At 59.0% G+C, this 17,578-nt stretch overlaps 1 protein-coding gene across 1 annotated transcript in view; it reads left to right on the plus strand.

The window, feature by feature from the left end:
* The first annotated feature begins 346 nt into the window (after window positions 1–346).
* The window catches only part of MAD1L1 (mitotic arrest deficient 1 like 1), a 370,401-nt gene continuing 353,169 nt past the window's right edge, over window positions 347–17,578 (plus strand). The window contains exons 1-8 of the mRNA XM_007941221.1: window positions 347–499; window positions 4,443–4,583; window positions 7,019–7,198; window positions 10,343–10,467; window positions 13,469–13,550; window positions 14,812–14,942; window positions 15,160–15,274; window positions 16,526–16,587. Coding sequence (XP_007939412.1) covers window positions 347–499; window positions 4,443–4,583; window positions 7,019–7,198; window positions 10,343–10,467; window positions 13,469–13,550; window positions 14,812–14,942; window positions 15,160–15,274; window positions 16,526–16,587 — 989 coding nt within the window. The remainder of the gene's footprint in view (window positions 500–4,442; window positions 4,584–7,018; window positions 7,199–10,342; window positions 10,468–13,468; window positions 13,551–14,811; window positions 14,943–15,159; window positions 15,275–16,525; window positions 16,588–17,578) is intronic.

Raw genomic sequence — 17,578 nt, forward strand, 5'->3', positions numbered from 1 at the left:
TTTGGGCTTTGCTTCTGTGAAGATTGACAGCCTTGGAGACCCTGTGGGCAGTTCCACTCTGTCCTCTAGGGGCGCTGTGGGTCGGCATCCACTCCACGGCAGGGGGTGTGGGTTGGGCTTTGCTCCCATAAAGATTGACAGCCTTGGAAGCCCCCTGGGCAGTTCTCCTTTGTCCTACAGTGGTGCTGTGAGTTGGAATTGACTTGACGGCAATGGATTTGGAGTTTGATTTTAGGAGAGTGGGGCTGCCCAAAGGCACCCCATCACCATGGCGATGACCCAGCTGATGACACTGGAAGAGCTTCCTGTAACCTCCCCTTTGTGTCCCTCTAGAAGGAAGGTGGCCATGGAGGACCTCGGGGAGAACACCACAGTCCTGTCTTCACTGAGGTCGCTGAACAGCTTCATTTCTCAGCGAGTGGAAGGCGGCCCTGCTGGGCGGGATGCCTGTGTTGCGGTGCCGGGATCTCTGCAGATGCAGTACCAGCAGAGTATGCAGGTGAGTGGCCCAGCGGCAGGGTGGGGACTCCGCTGATGGCCCAGGCGTCGGGGAGCCCAGAGTCCTTTAGAAACCCTGAGGGCCTCTGGTTGCCTTGTGGATCCCAACCTGGGCGACCTTGCTTTGTAGAGATGGCTGGCTCTCCACCATGGGTGGTCCTAGCTTTGGGGAGATAGCTGCATTTTGAACATGGGTGCTCATAGTTTGAGGACACTACCAGAGCGCCAACCTGGGCATCCCTGGTTTGCAGAGATGGCCGGGTCTCCAGCATGGTGGTCCTGGTATTGGGGACATAGCTGGTTTCCCATGTGGGCATTCCTGGTTTTGGGAGGTGGCCAGAGTCCAGGATCTGGCCCTGAATGGGACTGAGGCTCTCTGGCCCCAACTTAGGCCCCCACACTAGTCAGAAGACAGATAAGTCACTTTATTCATGGAACTGAGGAAGAAAATCCCAGTGTCTGGGAACATGGCCGCCGGGGCCTCCAGGCAGCATGCCGTCCCCTAGGAAGGCCTGACCCTCCAGATGGCTGTACTGCGATCACGGGTCTCTCGGTCAGCCTGGGGCAGGCAGCAGGGCTGTGAGTGAAGGCAGTGGGCGTGTCACATCTCTGCTGAAATGGGCTGTGGGTGATTTTTGCTTTTAGCTCTGGTCTGCCTTCTGTATCCCACATTCTTGGGAGTGCTCAGCGCATATGTGGTTTGAAAGAGGCTAGGGCTGCTACGTACTCAGGCCCCAGGGTTGCAGGGTTGGGAATACCTGGATCCAGACAAAAGGGAGATGTGGTGTCCCCAGTCCTATCCAGGCCTGTCCCTGTCTCTCTCTCTCTCTCTCTCTCTCTCTCAAGTGCCACCAGGGCCCCCTGCTGACTTGGTCTGAGTCAGGCTGCCTGGTGGCTTCCTGTCCCCTTGGGGGCCCCCATGAGGCTTATGGCAGCATTCTGTAAAACAAGTGGCAGGGTGTGTGTCTCATGTTCGGAATCCCTGGGTGGCGCAGATGGTGAAGTGCCCGATTACTAACCGGAAGGTTGGTAGTTTGAGCCCACTCAAGGCACCTTGGAAGACAGGCCTGGCCGTCCTTCTGAAAGACACCAGCCATGGAAACCCTGTGGAGGAGTTCTGCTCTGACACGTGTGGGGCACTGGGAGTCGGTGCTGACTCAGTGGCCACTGGTTTTGCTTTCCTGGGCTGAGTGACTGGATCAGTGCGTATTTGCGGGGGACACTGCTCCCTGCCCGTCTTAGCAGGGCTGCTCTTTACCCTGAGATTAGACCTGTTAATGTTTTATTTTGGGGTGAAGATGCTTTTATGAAATGGTGGTGATACTAGACAACTGGTTTGACCCCTGCTCACGGGCAGAATCAGAAGTTGGCAACTCTGGTCTGAAGGTGAATGCTGGGAACTTCTGGCATGTGTGAGAACCTGGCCTATTTAAGCCTGAACTCGGAGGCCCAGCCCTCAGTCAGCTGTGCTCCTGTGTGGTGCCTCCTTGCTTATGGGGTGAGCCTCTGGGTGCGTGTGGTGGAGCTCGCTGGCTTGCAGTTCCAGCAGCCTGGAGGGCCTGTGCAGGCCTGTCCTCTCTGCCCTCTCCCGGGACTGGAGTCACAGTCCTGCTTGTCTGCTGAAGCCTCCTGAGATGGCAGATGGGAGGGACGGAGGACACCATGGACCTGGGGGTCCGGGGGTAGGGCTCGCTCTGTCCTGCTGGCTAGGGCTCTTTTTTTGAATTGACCTGTGGTTTATTCCAGGTTCTAATCAGTATCTGATAACTGCTTGCATACCGTTATCAAAACATCAGTAATTCTCATAACATCTGTCACCTCCAGCGGACAGGGACAGGTTTTGGAGGTGCTGCTTTTCTGTATGTGCACAAGGAGGCCGGCTGCCTTATCACAGTTGACAGGAGGGTGTTATAGTTAGTTAGATCACTTTACATTCCACTTCGCTGATTGTTAGCTGCTTGCTGTGGGAGAGCTATTTAATATGTCCCAGATTCGTTATCTGAAAACAACACCCTCATAGATTTTTTTCCTTTTAAATAAGACATTGGTACGTGACTCATAAAACCCCCTGCCATCAAGTCCATTCTGACTCACAGCGCCCCTAGAGGACAGAGTGGAACTGCCACAGAGACTCCCTTTTCTCCTTACTGTGCTCTGGGTAAAAGTGTACAGAGCATGTTAATTTCCCTTTTAACACTTTGTACCCACTTGGCTTTGAAACATTAGTCCCCTCACTGTAACAGGACTCTAGCTTCCTCCCTGGGTCCCTGTACCCACCTTTTGTGTTTTTCAAGGCTCTGGTTTAGCTGAAGGTGAGTACAGTCTGTGTCCCACATCGCTGTTGCTTAAATGCATCATGCTTAAAATTTCGTTCTTTCAAATGAAGTGGATGTTCCGGGAAGATGTGCCCACGTGTCATGTGTATTTGTGGGCCCGGTCCCTGCACCGTGGTCCCCTGGGAGGTGGGGTTCCCTCCTCCTTGGAGCAACACGGAGGCCGCTGTGGATATAGCAGGCTGCTTAGCACAATGAGACAGGAAAGCCTAGTGGTTTCCATGAGGCTGGAATTAGGGCTCCCCACATAGCAATGGCGTGGTGGAAGTAGAAGAAAGCTGGTAGGGTTAAAGAAAGTGGGGCTTGGACCCTGCAAGAGGGCAGGTGGGAGACTGGACCCCACAAGACGGCATGTCGGGGACAGCAGGGAGCCTTTCCCCTCGCCTGGTGGCTTGTCCTCGGCACTCTGGGCATTTGAGGTGGCTGAATCTAGTCTGAGGGACATTCCTGTGCACCGTGGGTATCAAGCCGCAACCTTGGCCTATGTCCCCATATGCCGTAGTTCCCTCCCCCAAGTGGTTACAATTAAAAATGTCTCCGGGCACTTCTAGTGTTCCTGGGGTGGGGGTGGGGCAGTACTGGCCCCTTGAGAGCTGCTTGCTGCTCCAGCCCCGGGCTTGGGCTTGTCACACTCAGTGTGCCCCACCTGACAGTGAGTAGGAGGGGGATTCCTCTTGCATGGTCTGGCGTGGCCTGGGTGTGGTCTGAGAGCCAGCATTTCTGAGAAGGTCCAGGCTGGGCCCTGCTGCTGGCCATGGCTGCCTGTGGAGTGGCCCAGCTCCAGCTGGTGAGGACAAGGCCTTTGACCCTCCGGGAGCCATGACCCTCAAGGCTTGACCCCACCCTATTTACCCTGCCTCTGTGGGAGGTGGGGTTCTGGACTGGTCCCCACATTCTCAGTCCTGGTGTGCACTCCTTCCCCCAGTCCCTTCACACTGTGGGGTGAGAGAATTTTTCAGGTATTAAAGTCTCAAATCAAGGTGTGAAGGTGATCAGGGTGGGCCTGGCTTAATCCCAGGGTCCTTCAGTGTGGGTGTAGTGGTTAGACAGGGAGGTCCGAGGAATTGGAGGCAGGCTGGGGCCTGGGCACGAGGGATCTTCTCTGCTGCTGGGTTCAGAGAATGAGTGGAGATGTGGCTCTAGGACCAGCCGTGGTCCCAGCTGGCAGCCAGCAGGGACACAGGACCTCAGTCTTGCAGTGATGGAAACTGGATCTGGCCACAACCCCATGGGCGTGGAGGGGAACCCAGAGCTCTGGTGGGGCGCTGGCTGGCTGATACTTTGTTTTTAGCCCATGAGGCCCTAGGCAGGTCCTCACCCCAAAACTGTCATCCCACCGTGTGTCCTGTTCACGCTGCTCCATGTGTGTAGCGTGTTACTGAGCATCAGAAAACAGACATGCCTCTCTCCCCAAACACGCGTACACACACACGCATCTTAAAGTGTGCGCCCTCCTCCATCCAGCTGGGTTACCTGCTCCCCTCTCCCCATTGGGGCCCTTGGCATCCTTCCTGCACCGTGGGCAGCCTGCTGGGGAGGGTGTGCAGTGGGGTGGGTAGGGTTGGCGCAGCCGCTGACGCGCTGTCTCTGGTTTTCCTGGGCCCTACCCAGCTGGAGGAGCGCGCGGAGCAGATCTGCGCCCAGTCTCACCTCCTCCAGGTGGAGCGAGAGAAGATGCAGATGGAGCTGAGCCACAAGAGGGCCCGTGTGGAGCTGGAGCGCGCTGCCACCACCAGCGCCCGGAACTACGAGGTGGGTCCCTCCAGACAGTGAGAGGCGGAAGCCCCGCCAGCTGGACGCTGGGATGCGTCAAGTCTGGGCTGCTGGGCATTCTGTCTGAGGCCAGCAGTGAAGGGGACGGGAACCAGAGTGTAGACCCAGCAGAGATGGTGAGTGGCATGGGGGGACAGGGTCAGGTGTCCTGGGGGTCCAGGCTGGTCCTTGGAGGAGAGGCCCCATGTCAGTGGCAGCTTCCTGTGCTCTGACCTGCCCAGGGCTGGCAGGAGATGCCTGTCATTGGGGGACCAAGGTTTCACCTGGTCATGACTCCCGTTGCCTTGGATTTGCTTGGCAGCCTGCTTTGCCGGGGGCTCTGTTGGTGCTGCTCAGCTGCGGCCGCTCCCAGGATGGAGCGCTGCACCCTCTGCCCACCCTCCATGCTTCTGACCGAGGCTGAGGGTCTGGCCCCGTGTGGCCTCCTGTGGCCTCCTGGGGTTCGTCTGCGCTTTCTGTCTAGGTTCCTGGGGCTGCCGTCCCACACATGCCGTCCAGGGTGGCTTTGAAGAGCAGGATTCATTTCCCCAGGAGGCCAGGTGCCGGCGTCAGGGCGGCACTCGGGACCCTGGGCTCCTGAGAGTCCTTCCTGGTCTAGCTCAGCTTCCGGTAGCTGTTGCAGTCTGGGGCATCTCTGGGCTTCTCGACGCATCTGTCTCTGTTGCCTGCCTTCCTTCCCTCCATCCTGGTGCTCAGAGCGTGTAGGCGCCGAGGGACGGGCCATGGTGGCAGGGCTGTCAGGCCACTTTGTGGGGAGGTGCGGGGGCGCAGGGGTGGCGGGGTTGAGTCCCGGGGACCTTGGGGAGCCTGAGCCTCCATCTCAAGGCCTCTGTGTCCCTCCCCACAGACATAGCTGAATGGGGCCTGGCAGCTTTGAGCTCCTTCCCTGGAGGCCTGGCAGCCATGACAGGGTTTTTAGGGGCTGCTCGGGTAGGTAGGACGACTGGTGGTACGGGTCTAGCTCCTCCCCCTGGAATCGATTAGCTGTTGTTCCTCCAGGGGTGGGATCTGACCCAGGGTTCAGGGTGGGACCCAGGGGTCAGGGCGGGCTCGGGGCCGGGGCCAGGCCGGGGCTGTGTGAGCTGCCCACCTACGCCTGCACTAGGAGCTGGGGCGTGAGGAGACCCACATTTTGCCTCTGACCACTGACCAGGCCACTGTGCTAGCCAAGCACCCTGTTTTGTGTCTCCCAGGATCCTGGAGTTCCCAAGGGTCCTGGGTTCCCGAGAGTCCCTGTTCCAGCATCCCCGAGGGCCCTGGCATCCCCAGGGACCCATGTGTCCCCAGGGACCCCTTGCCTTGGTGTCCCCGAGGGCCCTGGCATCCCTGGACAGACCCCTCCCTGCACAGACCCCTCCCTGCACAGACCCCTCCCTGCACAGACCCTCCCTGCACAGACACCCTCCCTGCAAGACCCCCTCCTTGTAGAGACCCCTCCCTGTGTCCCCAAGGGTCCTGGAGTCCCTGAGGGTTCCCACTACAGGACTTTCCGCTGCTCTGAGGCTGCACGTCCCTTTCACTGGGTCACCTCCCCGTCTATCTCTTAGTTTGGGGGAGAAGCTGGCCCATGTCCTTCTCTGGTGAGGCCAGCTCTGGGAGCATTAGGAGGCTCGCACAGGGAGCTGCTGGCACGGGACTGGCCGCTGGCCCCTGAGTCTCTGTGCTCTTGGGCGGAGGGGCCCTTGAAGTCAGAGGTGCAGGTGTGAGCCCTAACCCTGCCCCTCCACAGGGGCTGAGCAGTCCTGTACCACCAGGCAGCCTTGAGGTCCCACAGGGGGCGTGACCTGGGGCAGGTCTGGGCCATGGCACAGACTGTCAGCAGCTTCCTGGCTGCACCCCACCCTGCCTGGGCATCTGCTCGAGGGGACGGCAACATGGGCTAGCGCAGTGGGCACAGGGAGGGCCCCATGGGGCCTGTGGAGCATGGATGGGCTCTCCAGAGTCAGCGCTGGGCATCAGTCCTCCGTGCTGGTCACCTCTCTGCAGAGGCCACTGCCTGCAGAGAGCCCTGCCTGCACAGACCTCCTCCCTGCAAGACCCCCTCCCTGCACAGACCCCCTCCCTGCACAGACCCCCTCCCTGCAAGACTCCCTCCCTGTAGAGACCCCTCCCTGCACAGACCTCCTTGCCAGTGGATATGCAGTGCTGTGGGGGATCATCCATGCTGAGTGCCCACCTGCAGCCCCGGGGCCTCTCTGGATGAGTGATGTGTCCTGTGGTATGGTGCCGGCATGGATACAGGAATTCTGGCCCCTCCCTGAGGCTCCTGGCTCCTGTTCTGGGCCAGTGGGTCTGAGGCTGCTTCTCCGGCCATGGTCCTGCCTTGGGAGGGCTAGTGGCAGCCCCCTTGCTCTGATGAAATCCGAGGTCTCACCTTGGAGTCCCCTCTCACTCACCCCTTGTCCTCCTGACAGCGCGAGGTTGATCGCAACCAGGAGCTGCTGACGCGCATCCGGCAGCTTCAGGAGCGCGAGGCCGAGGCCGCGGAGAAGATGAAGGAGCAGCTGGAGCACAGCCGGTCCTGCCGGCAGAGCCTGGACGCCGCCAGCAAGAAGCTGCGGGAGAAGGAGGACGGCCTGGCTGAGGCCGGGGAGGTGAGGCCGCCCCAAGAGCCGCCATCAGAGCAGAGCGTTCCCGTTCCCACCAAATACCACCACTACAGATACCTTGCGGTGGTCTCCCTTTCTCATGCACGTGACATGGGGCCCTGTTGTTTTGGGAGTAACAGTACTAATTTCCTATTGCGTGGGTGACAGTTAATACGTTGAAGACTCTTTTGGTTTTGGAATTACGATTTTTAATGGTTGCGTAGTGCCTTAGGCATTTGACTGCTAACCAGAAGGCTGGTGGTTCAAACCCACCAGTTCAAACCTACCATCCATTTCTTGGAAGGAAGATTGGGCAATCTACTTCTGTAGTGATACCTCCTCGGAAACCCAAGGAGGGGTCGCTGTGAGTCAGGTCCGACTCGACGGCACATAACAACAACACAATTTGTTACTTGAAGAGCGCTGATGGTGCATTGGGTGAAGCACTCAGCTGCTAACCAAAAGGTTGGCGGTTTGAACCCACCAGCTGCTCTGAGAGAGAAACATGAGGCAGTCTGCTTCCATAGGACTGACAGCCTCGGAGACCCTGTGGGCAGTTCCACTTTGTCCTCTAGGGGCACTGTGGGTCGGAATGGACTTGATGGTAGTGGGTTTGTTTTTTTGTTTTTGTGGCACAGTGGTCAAAGCATTCAGCTGCTAACAAGAAGTTTGATAGTTAAGACCCACTAGCTGTTCTGTGGGAGAAAGATGAGGCAGTCTGCTTCTATAAAGAAGAAAGCCTTGGAAAGTCTGTGGGAGCAGTTCTGCTCTGTCCTGGCGGGTCATTCTGAGTCGGGATGGACTCAGTGCCAGTGTGTTTTGAATTAGTTTATTTGGACAAATGCTAGGAGTGGAGCGTGAGGTCCTGTGATGTGATAGCTCCCTCTGTGGCATCTGCTGCCGGTGGCTGCATTGCATCACTGGCCTTTGGATGCTCTCGTTCCACGTTGGCTGTACTGGCCGTGGACAGAGGTGGTTTGGGGAGCACCCACCTGCCGTGGACAGAGGTGGTTTGGGGAGCACTGGTTTCTTTCAGGAGTGGTAAGCAGGTGCTGCTGTACGTGCATTTCTGTCATTAAGAGCGAAGTCTGTTCGCTCCAGAGCATCGTGGAGATGGGCAGTTGCCTTTGCTGTCTGTGCCCTGAGGGTGCTATGAATTCTAGGAGGAGTCCTGCTGGTGCTGGTCGAGCCGGGACGCTCTGACCTTTCCTGTCCCCTCTCTGTGTTCAGGATCGCAGGTGCTGGGGGGAGAAGATGGAATGCTGCCGGGGGAGTGTGGGGACGTGGATCGCTGGTATTCCGCGGCTGCTGCTTCTCTCTGCCTGACGGGTCTCTGGAAGTAGTAGCTCTGGGTTACTTTGGCCTGCGCAGCACTGGAGAGCGCGCTCGGGGCGTTCCTGGATCTTCTGAAGTGGACACTGGCAGGGGAGGCGCACGGTGGGCTGGGAGGAGGTCTGACGGTGCTCCCGTCCCTGGCCCTGTGCTCTGGGGACAGGTGTGGGTGCCTGTTCTGTTACAGGGCCTCATAGCTTGGGGAAGGCCGGTACGTCTGCCCTCAGTTCAGTTAAAAGCAGAGGGGAGCGGAACACTTGGTACACACAGTGAAGGGCACAAGCACATCTGCGTGGGATGGGGCCTCTGCTGTGGCTGTCTTGACCTTCCGGATCTCTGTAAACATTCCCTCCTGGGTGCTGGGTCTGAAGTTGCAGCCCCTCCTAGCCACGTCTTCTTGCCTGTCTTCCCTGCCTCTCTGCCCCCCACAGGCACCTTCACTCACAGTGCACTGCTCCTGTCTGGGGGCTGATTGTTGGGCCTCAAGGGTCCCCGCACCCAGCAGAGCCTGGGTGTGACTATTGAGTGCAGGAGGACGCTTGGAAGGACACGTCCCTTTTTCACTGGGGTATAGCTGCCTCTGATTTTCTCTCGTCCCCTGTGATCGTGAGGAGACGTGGACAGTGGGGCCTCCCAGTGTCACATCCAGAGGGAGCTGGGGGCCAGTGCAGAGTGTTTCAGTGGGCTCTTGGTCGATCACCTTCTGTGTATGGGTGACTAAATGCTGTGGCTCTTGGTCCCCCAGACTGGGACCACCGAGTGTCCCTTCCTGTGCAGCTTGGCCTGGGCCTGTCTCTCGCCCTCAGCTTGCTGATGACTCCTGGGGGTTGGTGTCGGCTGCTGGAGGCTGATTCAGAGAGTGTTTGTGTTTGGTCCTCTCTGGGTACCTGTCAGGGAACCAGCTTCTCATGCTGGCCCAGCCGGCTTACGCTGTTCACTGAGAGAACTTCAGGGCTGAGGGTTCTCGGGAGGAGCCATGCAGGAGTCCCAGGGGAGGTGGCTGTAATGTGGCAGGGTGGTCCTGGGCCCATGCTGCCCGGGGGATGCCGGGATGGGCTTGCGGGCCTCGTCCCAGGACGGCCTCTGGCACTTTGCCTCCTTCCTATGTGACGCTGCCTTCTCGTAGGTTACAGCCTGGCTGCAGCCTGGGCTTCCCGTCCTCAAGGCGGCTTACAGTTCTCCTCCCTTGGTAGCTTTCAGGGTTCAAGCCTGAGGACAGCCTCAGCCCTCCTCTTCTGGAGGGTTCCTTGCTGCTGGCTGTAGCAACGTTGTAGCAGAGCGCCGGGAGTAGCAACGTTGTAGCAGAGCGCCGGAGCCGTGGGCTGGGGTGGGAAGGAGTTGTGGCTGAGAGGTGGTGGCAGGGATGAGTTTGGTGGCCTGTGGGCCAGGCCTGGAAGGGACATAGAGGTCCAGTGGGGGCACTGGGAGTGGGTGCGTGCTGGGGAGGTGCCATGCTCTGGGGTGTGTGTTCGACCTTCCTGGCTGACGGGCCGTCTGCCCCTGGAGCCCACCTCACCACGATGGCCTTCCCAGGGCCCGGCCGTACTGGTCTTGCCAGCAGCTCTGGGAGCAGAAGGCTCTGGAGGAGAGGCTTTCCTGAGTGTGGGGCTGAGGGTGAGGTCTGGGGGGCAGTCTGTCTCGTCTCATCGGCCTCATGCTGGGACGAGAGGGGATGGGTGGCAGGCGTGGTCTGCCCCTCACACTGCATCTGGGCGTGCCTCCATCTGCTCAGGTGTGTGAGGCCACGGCAGGCCTGGCCTCTGAGCCACTGACCCGTTGACGAGGGGACACCTGCCTGCTTTGTCTGTCTCCCTTCAGACCATCAACGTGCTGAAGGGCAGGGTCTCGGAGCTGCAGTGGAGCGTGATGAACCATGAAATGCAGGTGAAGGGCCTGGAGTCTGAGAAGCAGGAGCTGCAGGAGCAGCTGGATGCACAGCACAGGTGAGGGCCAGAGGGCCCAGGCAGCGGGCGGGCGCTGGAGCCCAGCTGGGCCCTGCAGACGGTGGGGGGGGGGACCTAGGCAGGCAGGCAGGTGGGCGGGCGCTGGAGCCCAGCCGGGCCCTGCAGACAGGGGGCACCCGGGCAGGCGGGCGGGTGGGCGGGCAGGCGTTGGAGTCCAGCTGGGCCCTGCAGACAGGGGGCACCCGGGCAGGCGGGCAGGTGGGCGGGCGCTGGAGCCCAGCTGGGCCCTGCAGACAGGGGGCACCTGGGCAGGTGGGCGGGCGCTAGAGTCCAGCTGGGCCCTGCAGACAAGGGGGATCTGGGCAGGTGGGTGGGTGGGCAGGCATTAGAGTCCAGCTGGGCCCTGCAGACGGGAGGCACCCGGGCAGGTGGGCGGGTGGGCGGGTGTGCAGGCATTAGAGTCCAGCAGGTCCTAGCAGACAAGTGGGACCCAGGCAGTTGGGCAGGCAGGCAGGTGGGCATTAGAATCCAGCTGGGCCCTGCGGACAGGTGGGACCTGGGCAGGTGGGTAGGTGGGCAGGCAGGTGTTGGAGTCCAGCTGGGCCCTGCAGACAAGTGAGACCCTGGCAGGCAGGTGGGTGGGTGGGCATTATAGTCCAGCTGGGCCCTGAGGACAAGTGGGACCTGGGCAGGCAGGCAGGTGGGTGGGCGTTAGAGTCCAGCGGGGCCCTGCAGGCATGTGGGACCCAGGCAGGTGGGTGGGTGGGCAGGCGTTAGAGCCCAGCTGGGCCCTGCAGACATATGGGCAACAGGTGGGTAGGTGGGTGGGCATTATAGTCCAGCGAGGCCCTGAGGACAAGTGGGACCTGGGCAGGCGGGTGGGTGGGCGGTGTTAGATCCCAGCTGGACCCTGCAGACAGGTGGAACCTGGGCAGGCGGGCATTAGACTTGAGCTGACCCTGAGGAAGGCAGGACCCTGGGCGGGTGGGAGGGTGTTAGACTCCAGCTGGGTCCTGAGGAAAGTTGGACCCTGGGTGGGTGGGCATTAGACTCCAGCTGGGCCCTGAGGGTGCATGGATCTGGGCAGGGTCTGTGTGGAAAAGGCCTTCCAGGCTGCAGGGCACAGGAGCATGGGAACATGCGTCTTTGGCAGTGCGGGCGCATGTGGAAGGAGCTGTGTGGAGGTGCCCTCAGGACTCTGCCTTCTCTCCTGAAAGGGTGACGTTAGTAGACATGGTCTTAGACGACATGGTCGTCCCCCAGAGTTGGGGAGGTCGGGAGGCCCTGAATTTGTATCCCACAGAGAGAGCACTGGGTCACTCGTGCCTGTGGGGCCCGGGAGAGTGATGGGTCAGGGCTGGACAGGAACTTGTGGGTGATCCAGGCTGCTCCTCAGATGAGGAGACTGATGCCACGGGGCTGGTGGGAGAGTGCACAAGGTCTAGGCAGTTGTGTGGAGGGCGGGAGTGTGTGTGTGTGCAGGTGTGTGAGCCTGTGTGTATGTATCTGTGCATGTGTGTGTTTGTATCTCTGTGTGCCTGCATATCTGTGTGCGTAGGTGCATGTGTGGGTGTTGTATGTATGTATGAATTGTCTGTGAGTGTATGTGTCTGCGTGTGTGTATTTTTGCGTTTGTGTCTTTGTAGCTCTGTGTGTGGATCTTTGTGTCTGTGTGGATCTGCATCTCTGCATATGTATGTGTATGTGATTGTGTGTGTCTGCATGTGTGTCTGTCTATCTCTATGCATGTGCATGATTCTTTGTGTGTATCTGAGTGTGTGAGTATTATGTGTGGGTGACTGTGTATCTCTGTATGTGCGTGAGCATGATTATGCACGAGTATACACGTATCTGTGTGTCTCTGTGTACCTATGTATAGGATTATATGTGTGTCTGTGTATCTGTATCTGGATCTCTGTGTGTCCATGTGTGTGATTGCATGTGAGTGTCTCTATTGTGGGTACCTCTGTTTGTCTGATTGTGTCTGAACGTGTCTGTGTGTGTATCTCTGTGTGTCTCTGTGTATGTCTGTGTATTTGTGTATGTGTATGTCTGTGTGTATCTGTATGTGGTTGTGTCTGAGCGTATCTGTGTATGTATCTCTGTATCTGTGTGCATGTGAGTGTGTGTGAGCATACCTGTGTATCTGTGCATGTATGTCTGTGTATCTGTGTGTATGTGATTGTGTCTGAGATTATCTGTGTATGTGTGCGCATATGTCTCTGTGTATCTGTGTGTGTACGTGTGATTGTGTCTGAGTGTATGTGTGTGTATGTATGTGTGTGTATATCTGTGTGTATCTGTGTGTGTGGTTGTGTCTGAGTGTATCTGTGTATGTATCTCTGTATCTGTGCGTGTGATTGTGTCTGAGCATATCTGTGTATATCTGTGTGTGTATGTCTGTGTATCTGTGCGTGTATGTCTGTGTGTATCTGTGTGCATGTGATTGTGTCTGAGCATGTTTGTGTGTGTATCTGTGTATCTGTGTATCAGTGTGCATGCATGTGTGTATCTGTGTGCATGTTTGTAATTGTGTCTGAGCATATCTGTGTGTATCTCTGTGTGCATGTGATTGTGTCTAAGTGTTTCTGTGTGTGTATCTGTATATCTGTGTGTATCTGTGTGTGTGTCTGTGTATATCTCTTGTGTGTGTGGTTGTGTCTGAGCATATCTGTATGTATATATATCTCTTTGTGCGTGTGGTTTTGTCTGAGCATATCTGTGTGTGTATCTGTATATCTGTGTGTGTATCTGTGCATGTATGTCTGTGTATCTCTGTGTGTGTGTGTGGTTGTGTCTGAGAATATCTGTGTGTATATATCTCTGCGTGTGGTTGTGTCTGAGTGTATCTGTGTGTATATCTCTCTGTGTGTGCTTGTGTCTGAGTGTATCTGGGTGTGGATCTCTGTGTATCTGTGTGTATCACTGTGCATGTCGGTCTTTGTGTGCATGTGTGTGCAAGTGCATGCTGGGAGGCTGCAGGGGGAAGGTGCTTGTTGGCCTCACCTCACACCCTCAACTTGCTCTGTTCTTTGCACAGAAAATGGCAGGAGGCGAATCAGAAGATCCAGGAGCTGCAGGCCGGCCAGGAAGGGAGGGTGGAGCAGGAGCGGAAGATCCGGGTGAGGCTCGGCTCTGCCCGGCACTGGGGCCCGTGCACGTCACCGTGGGTCGGGTGCATGTCACCGTGGGGCCCGTGCACGTCACCGTGGGTCCCGTGCACGTCAGTGTGGGGTTTCAGCCTCCTGCTCTGCTCTGTGTCTGAGCTCGGCATGTGCAGTGGCTTCTGTGGGCACTTGGCCGCCTGTCACAGCTGCATCTGTGCAGCCTAACTTGCTGGTCTCCTCTGTGTGCTGGGTCCTGTGCCGGGGGATGGGGGAGAGACCTGAGTCTGTCTCAGAGCACATGCTCCCCTGCAGAAGACAGCAAGTATGGAGACAAAAGTAGGGAGAGTGCATGAAGATGGTGGGATAAACTCAGCACACGCCGGTGACATCACTGCCCACGCGTGGCTGAGACCTGGAGTTGGCAGGGTGGACTCAGCATAGGCTGGCTGTTGTCACTGCCAGTGTGTGGCCGAGTCACCCTAGGCCAGTCAGCGTGTTTCTGGAGTCCAGGCTGCCAGCCAGCCAGTGATGCAGGGTCACACTGATCTTAGAATCCACTCCACACCCTTCCACTCCATCTTGCCTCCCAAGCCCTCCCCTGTGCTGTGGGCTGCTCAGAGCCGTAGACCTTGGGAGCTTGCTCTGCCTGTCTGTGTACTCCTTTCCATCTGGCTAGGGTATGCATGTCTTGCCCCTCGCCACGCCGAGCCCCTACCCCCCTGTGGCCCTGGCGTCCTGCTCTGTGTCCGTGTGCCTGGGTGGTCCAGCATCCTCTCCCCGTGTCCGAGCCTCCATTCCGACGTGGGCCAGTGCCTGTCCCCGAGGCTCAGGACACGCTTGCTGAATGCCTGCCAGGCTTGGCTTTGTTTTATCAGTTAGTAACCTGTCCCCTTTTATCAGTTAGTGACCCTGTCTGCTCAGTGACTTGTCATTCGTGGGTGCCAGCTTTCTCTTACTGGGCCCCAGAGGACGAGACGTTACCCAGGAAACACTCTGGGTTGAGGGATTCTGTGTGACTCTCTGGCCATGGGGAAGCCAAGCCCACCCTGGATGCCCTCCCGAGGCAGGGTCACCACACATGCAGCTCTCAGCGAAGCACGGGAAGGGTTTTGCTGGAGGCGTGTGGGAGTGAGCCCGGCACCGGTGGGTGGGTGCAGGGGAGAGGGCTGAGCGGTCGGGAGGGCTTCCTGGAGGAGAGGAACGGGGCGTGCACCGTGCTGGCTCCGTCAGGGACACGATGCGGCCTGACCCTCCTCTCCCTCCTGGCCGCAAGCAGGACTTGGAGCAGAAGCTGTGTCTGCAGGAGCAGGACGCCGCGGTGGTGAAGAACATGAGGTCGGAGCTGCTGCGGCTCCCCAGCGTGGAACGGGAGCTGAGGCAGCTGCGGGAGGAAAACGCCCGCCTGCGGTGCGGCCCGGGGCGCGGCCTTGGGGGTGGCTCCAGGAGGAGGGAGTCTCTGGGGGTGAGGGGCCCTGCAGGCCTTGCCACGTCCGGACTTCCTGGCCTCGGGGAGCAGGGTCCCGGGAGACTGAGGGGCAGCCTGTGGGCCGGGGCCGTCCTTCTCAGCTGCCTGCAGCCCTAGGGCTGTGGCTCTCTTGACCTTGTCTCCGCCCCTCCCCCCCAGGGAGATGAGAGAGTCCAGCGGGCTGCTCCAAGAGGAGCTGGAGGGGCTGCAGCGGCGGCTGGGGCGACAGGAGAAGCTGCAGGAGGAGCTGGTCAGCTTGGAGCTGGAGAAAGAGGTGAGGCCCCAGGGCGCTGCCTTGCAGGATGTCCTCCACTTGGCCGCACTCACGCTCTGGCCGCACCTGGACATTCGACTTGTGTGGTCCAACTGGTCACTTAACACGTGGAAGGCATTGTGGGGATGTGACAAGCATAATGGCACCTGGCGTGCCCATGTCCCTGCTTGCAGAGCCCGTGACCACTTCAGGGTGGGTGACAGCGGGGGTGGCCCGTGATGACCCTGGATCATCGGGTGGGCCGCATCACAGGGCCCTTCACAGTGAGAAGGGGCGGTCAGGGTGGTGACAGAGGACCGCTGACCCCGCTGTTGCTGCCTCTGAAGGGGAGGGAGGGCCGCGAGCCAGGAACACCGTGGCTGCTGAGACTCGAGGGCCGGGAGGACTTGCCGAGGCCAGGGGCTTAGTGAAGGGTGGGTACTCCGTGAGAATAGCACCGACTGCTGGTGAGCAGGCACCCGTGCTGGGCTTCTCCTGCGTCGTCATGTGACCTGCAGGTGTGGACACCTGTGCTGAACTCCACGCTGCGTCACTGTGGGACCTGCAGGTGGCCTTTTGTCGGGAGAGGATGTTGGCATTGGGACTGTCTTGCTGAACGGATGGGGAGACTGAGGCTCTGGGGGCCAGTGGACACACCCAGTGCACAGGGAACATGCTGCATTCTGGACAGAACTGAGCCTCTTGCTGTTGGCTCTGTCCTGCCACGGTGCATCCCATGGCGTGGAGCACGTTGCTGCCACCCAGGAGTTCTCGCAGACTCACAGGGTGTAAAAGCTCATCGGGTGTCTGTGCTGTCTGCTGGGCGGGGCTGCTCCCTGTGTGAGCAGTTGGGTCCTGTGCCCTGAGGGGCTGTGCACCAGGGGTCTCTGTGAGTCACGTGGGGATGTAGCCTGGAGAGCCACCCTGGAGCCATGCAGCATTTCCCCTGAATGCAGTTCTGTTTGAAATCTCCCCCGCTACCAACTAAACCAGAGAGAAGCCTCTGTAAGGCCACGCCACGTCCTGGCCAGACTCCTTCCGTCTAGCTGTGTGGGTCCACGTGGCTGAGAGGCCCCAGTCTGCCCTCAGTGGGTCCCGGTCCTGGGAAATGATAATGCTTCCCACTTTCTGCCCTCTCACTTGGCTGAGCTTTGCTTTAGCCTCTGTTTCCCTGGAGCCTCACAGTCACCTTGGCCCCCACCTCTTCACGTCACAAGCCCATGCTTCAGGGAAAGACTTGGCTTTACCTACTCGGTCCTTTTGTCTTTGCAGAGGCTGCTGGCGAAGCTGCAGAGCTGGGAGAGTCTGGGCCAGACCACAGGCTTGCCCCTCAGGTAGGCAGAGAGACGAGCCCGCCAGTCCGGCCCTTGGAGTGGAAGGGGCAGAAGGTGGCCTTCCTGGTGGAGGTGGCCCGCCCTGAGTTCTCTCCAGGGAGGGTCCTCTGTGGGCTGTTGGGGGAGCTCTTGCTGCCTGCTGTTCAGGTTTGGTGAGGTGCCTTTTTGGGGGGACGGAACGAGGCGGTGCTCCCTGCTGACGGCCTCATGGCGTCTTCCCCTCAAATCGACAGCCGCAGCTCCCGGGGCAGGGCCGGACCGCTCTGCTGCTCGGCTTCATGGACGGGCTCTGGAGGGGAGGCAGCTGCTCTTGGGAAGTCACGTAGGTGATTTTAATGAGTCGAGATAGTGAGTTTTGTTTGATTTTTTTTAGACATAATGGAGGATTATTGTCTCAGTCGGGCCTCTGTAGGTGCCGCCTCAGCTAGTCTGCACCCGCTAACTGCCAGCCAGTGTGGAGGCTGAGCGGGCCGTGGTGGGTGGGTTGGAGCTGCCGGCCACCCACTTGGATGCAGGCGAGGCGTCTGGGCACCAGGCATTTTGTCCCTCAATCTGTAGCCAGGTGCTGGGTGGGCGTTGTTCCAGACCCCTGTGGCCAGCTCCGTCTGTCCTCTGCTCTGTCCCCCCAGGGGGCTGCTGTTCATCTGCCTCCGGTGGTTCTGCAGCTGCCGCCCTCCTGGCCGACGTGGTCTGGCTGCCTGCTTGCCTTGTTGCTGTGTCTGTGGTCCTGGGGTCCTGGGGAGGCCAAGGATCAATCTGTCTGTTAGTCGTTGGTGCCTGTGGCACGTGTCCTATGGTTCTTAAAGACCCTCTTGTTTCCCGTTACTCGAGTGACCTAACGCCTGCAGACTCTCTGCTGTCTCTCTCCTGCTCTCTGAAGCTGGGCCGGGATGGACTTTGTCTCCAGCTGCCCTGGCGTTATGCTGCCCAGCTGCTGTTTGTCTCCAGCTGCCCTGGCGTTATGCTGCCCAGCTGCTGTTTGTCTCCAGCT

This window comes from Orycteropus afer, unplaced genomic scaffold, assembly GCF_000298275.1.
Source record: "Orycteropus afer afer isolate SDZICR_OR568_19922 unplaced genomic scaffold, OryAfe1.0 scaffold00006, whole genome shotgun sequence".
Taxonomy (NCBI): Eukaryota; Metazoa; Chordata; class Mammalia; order Tubulidentata; family Orycteropodidae; genus Orycteropus; species Orycteropus afer.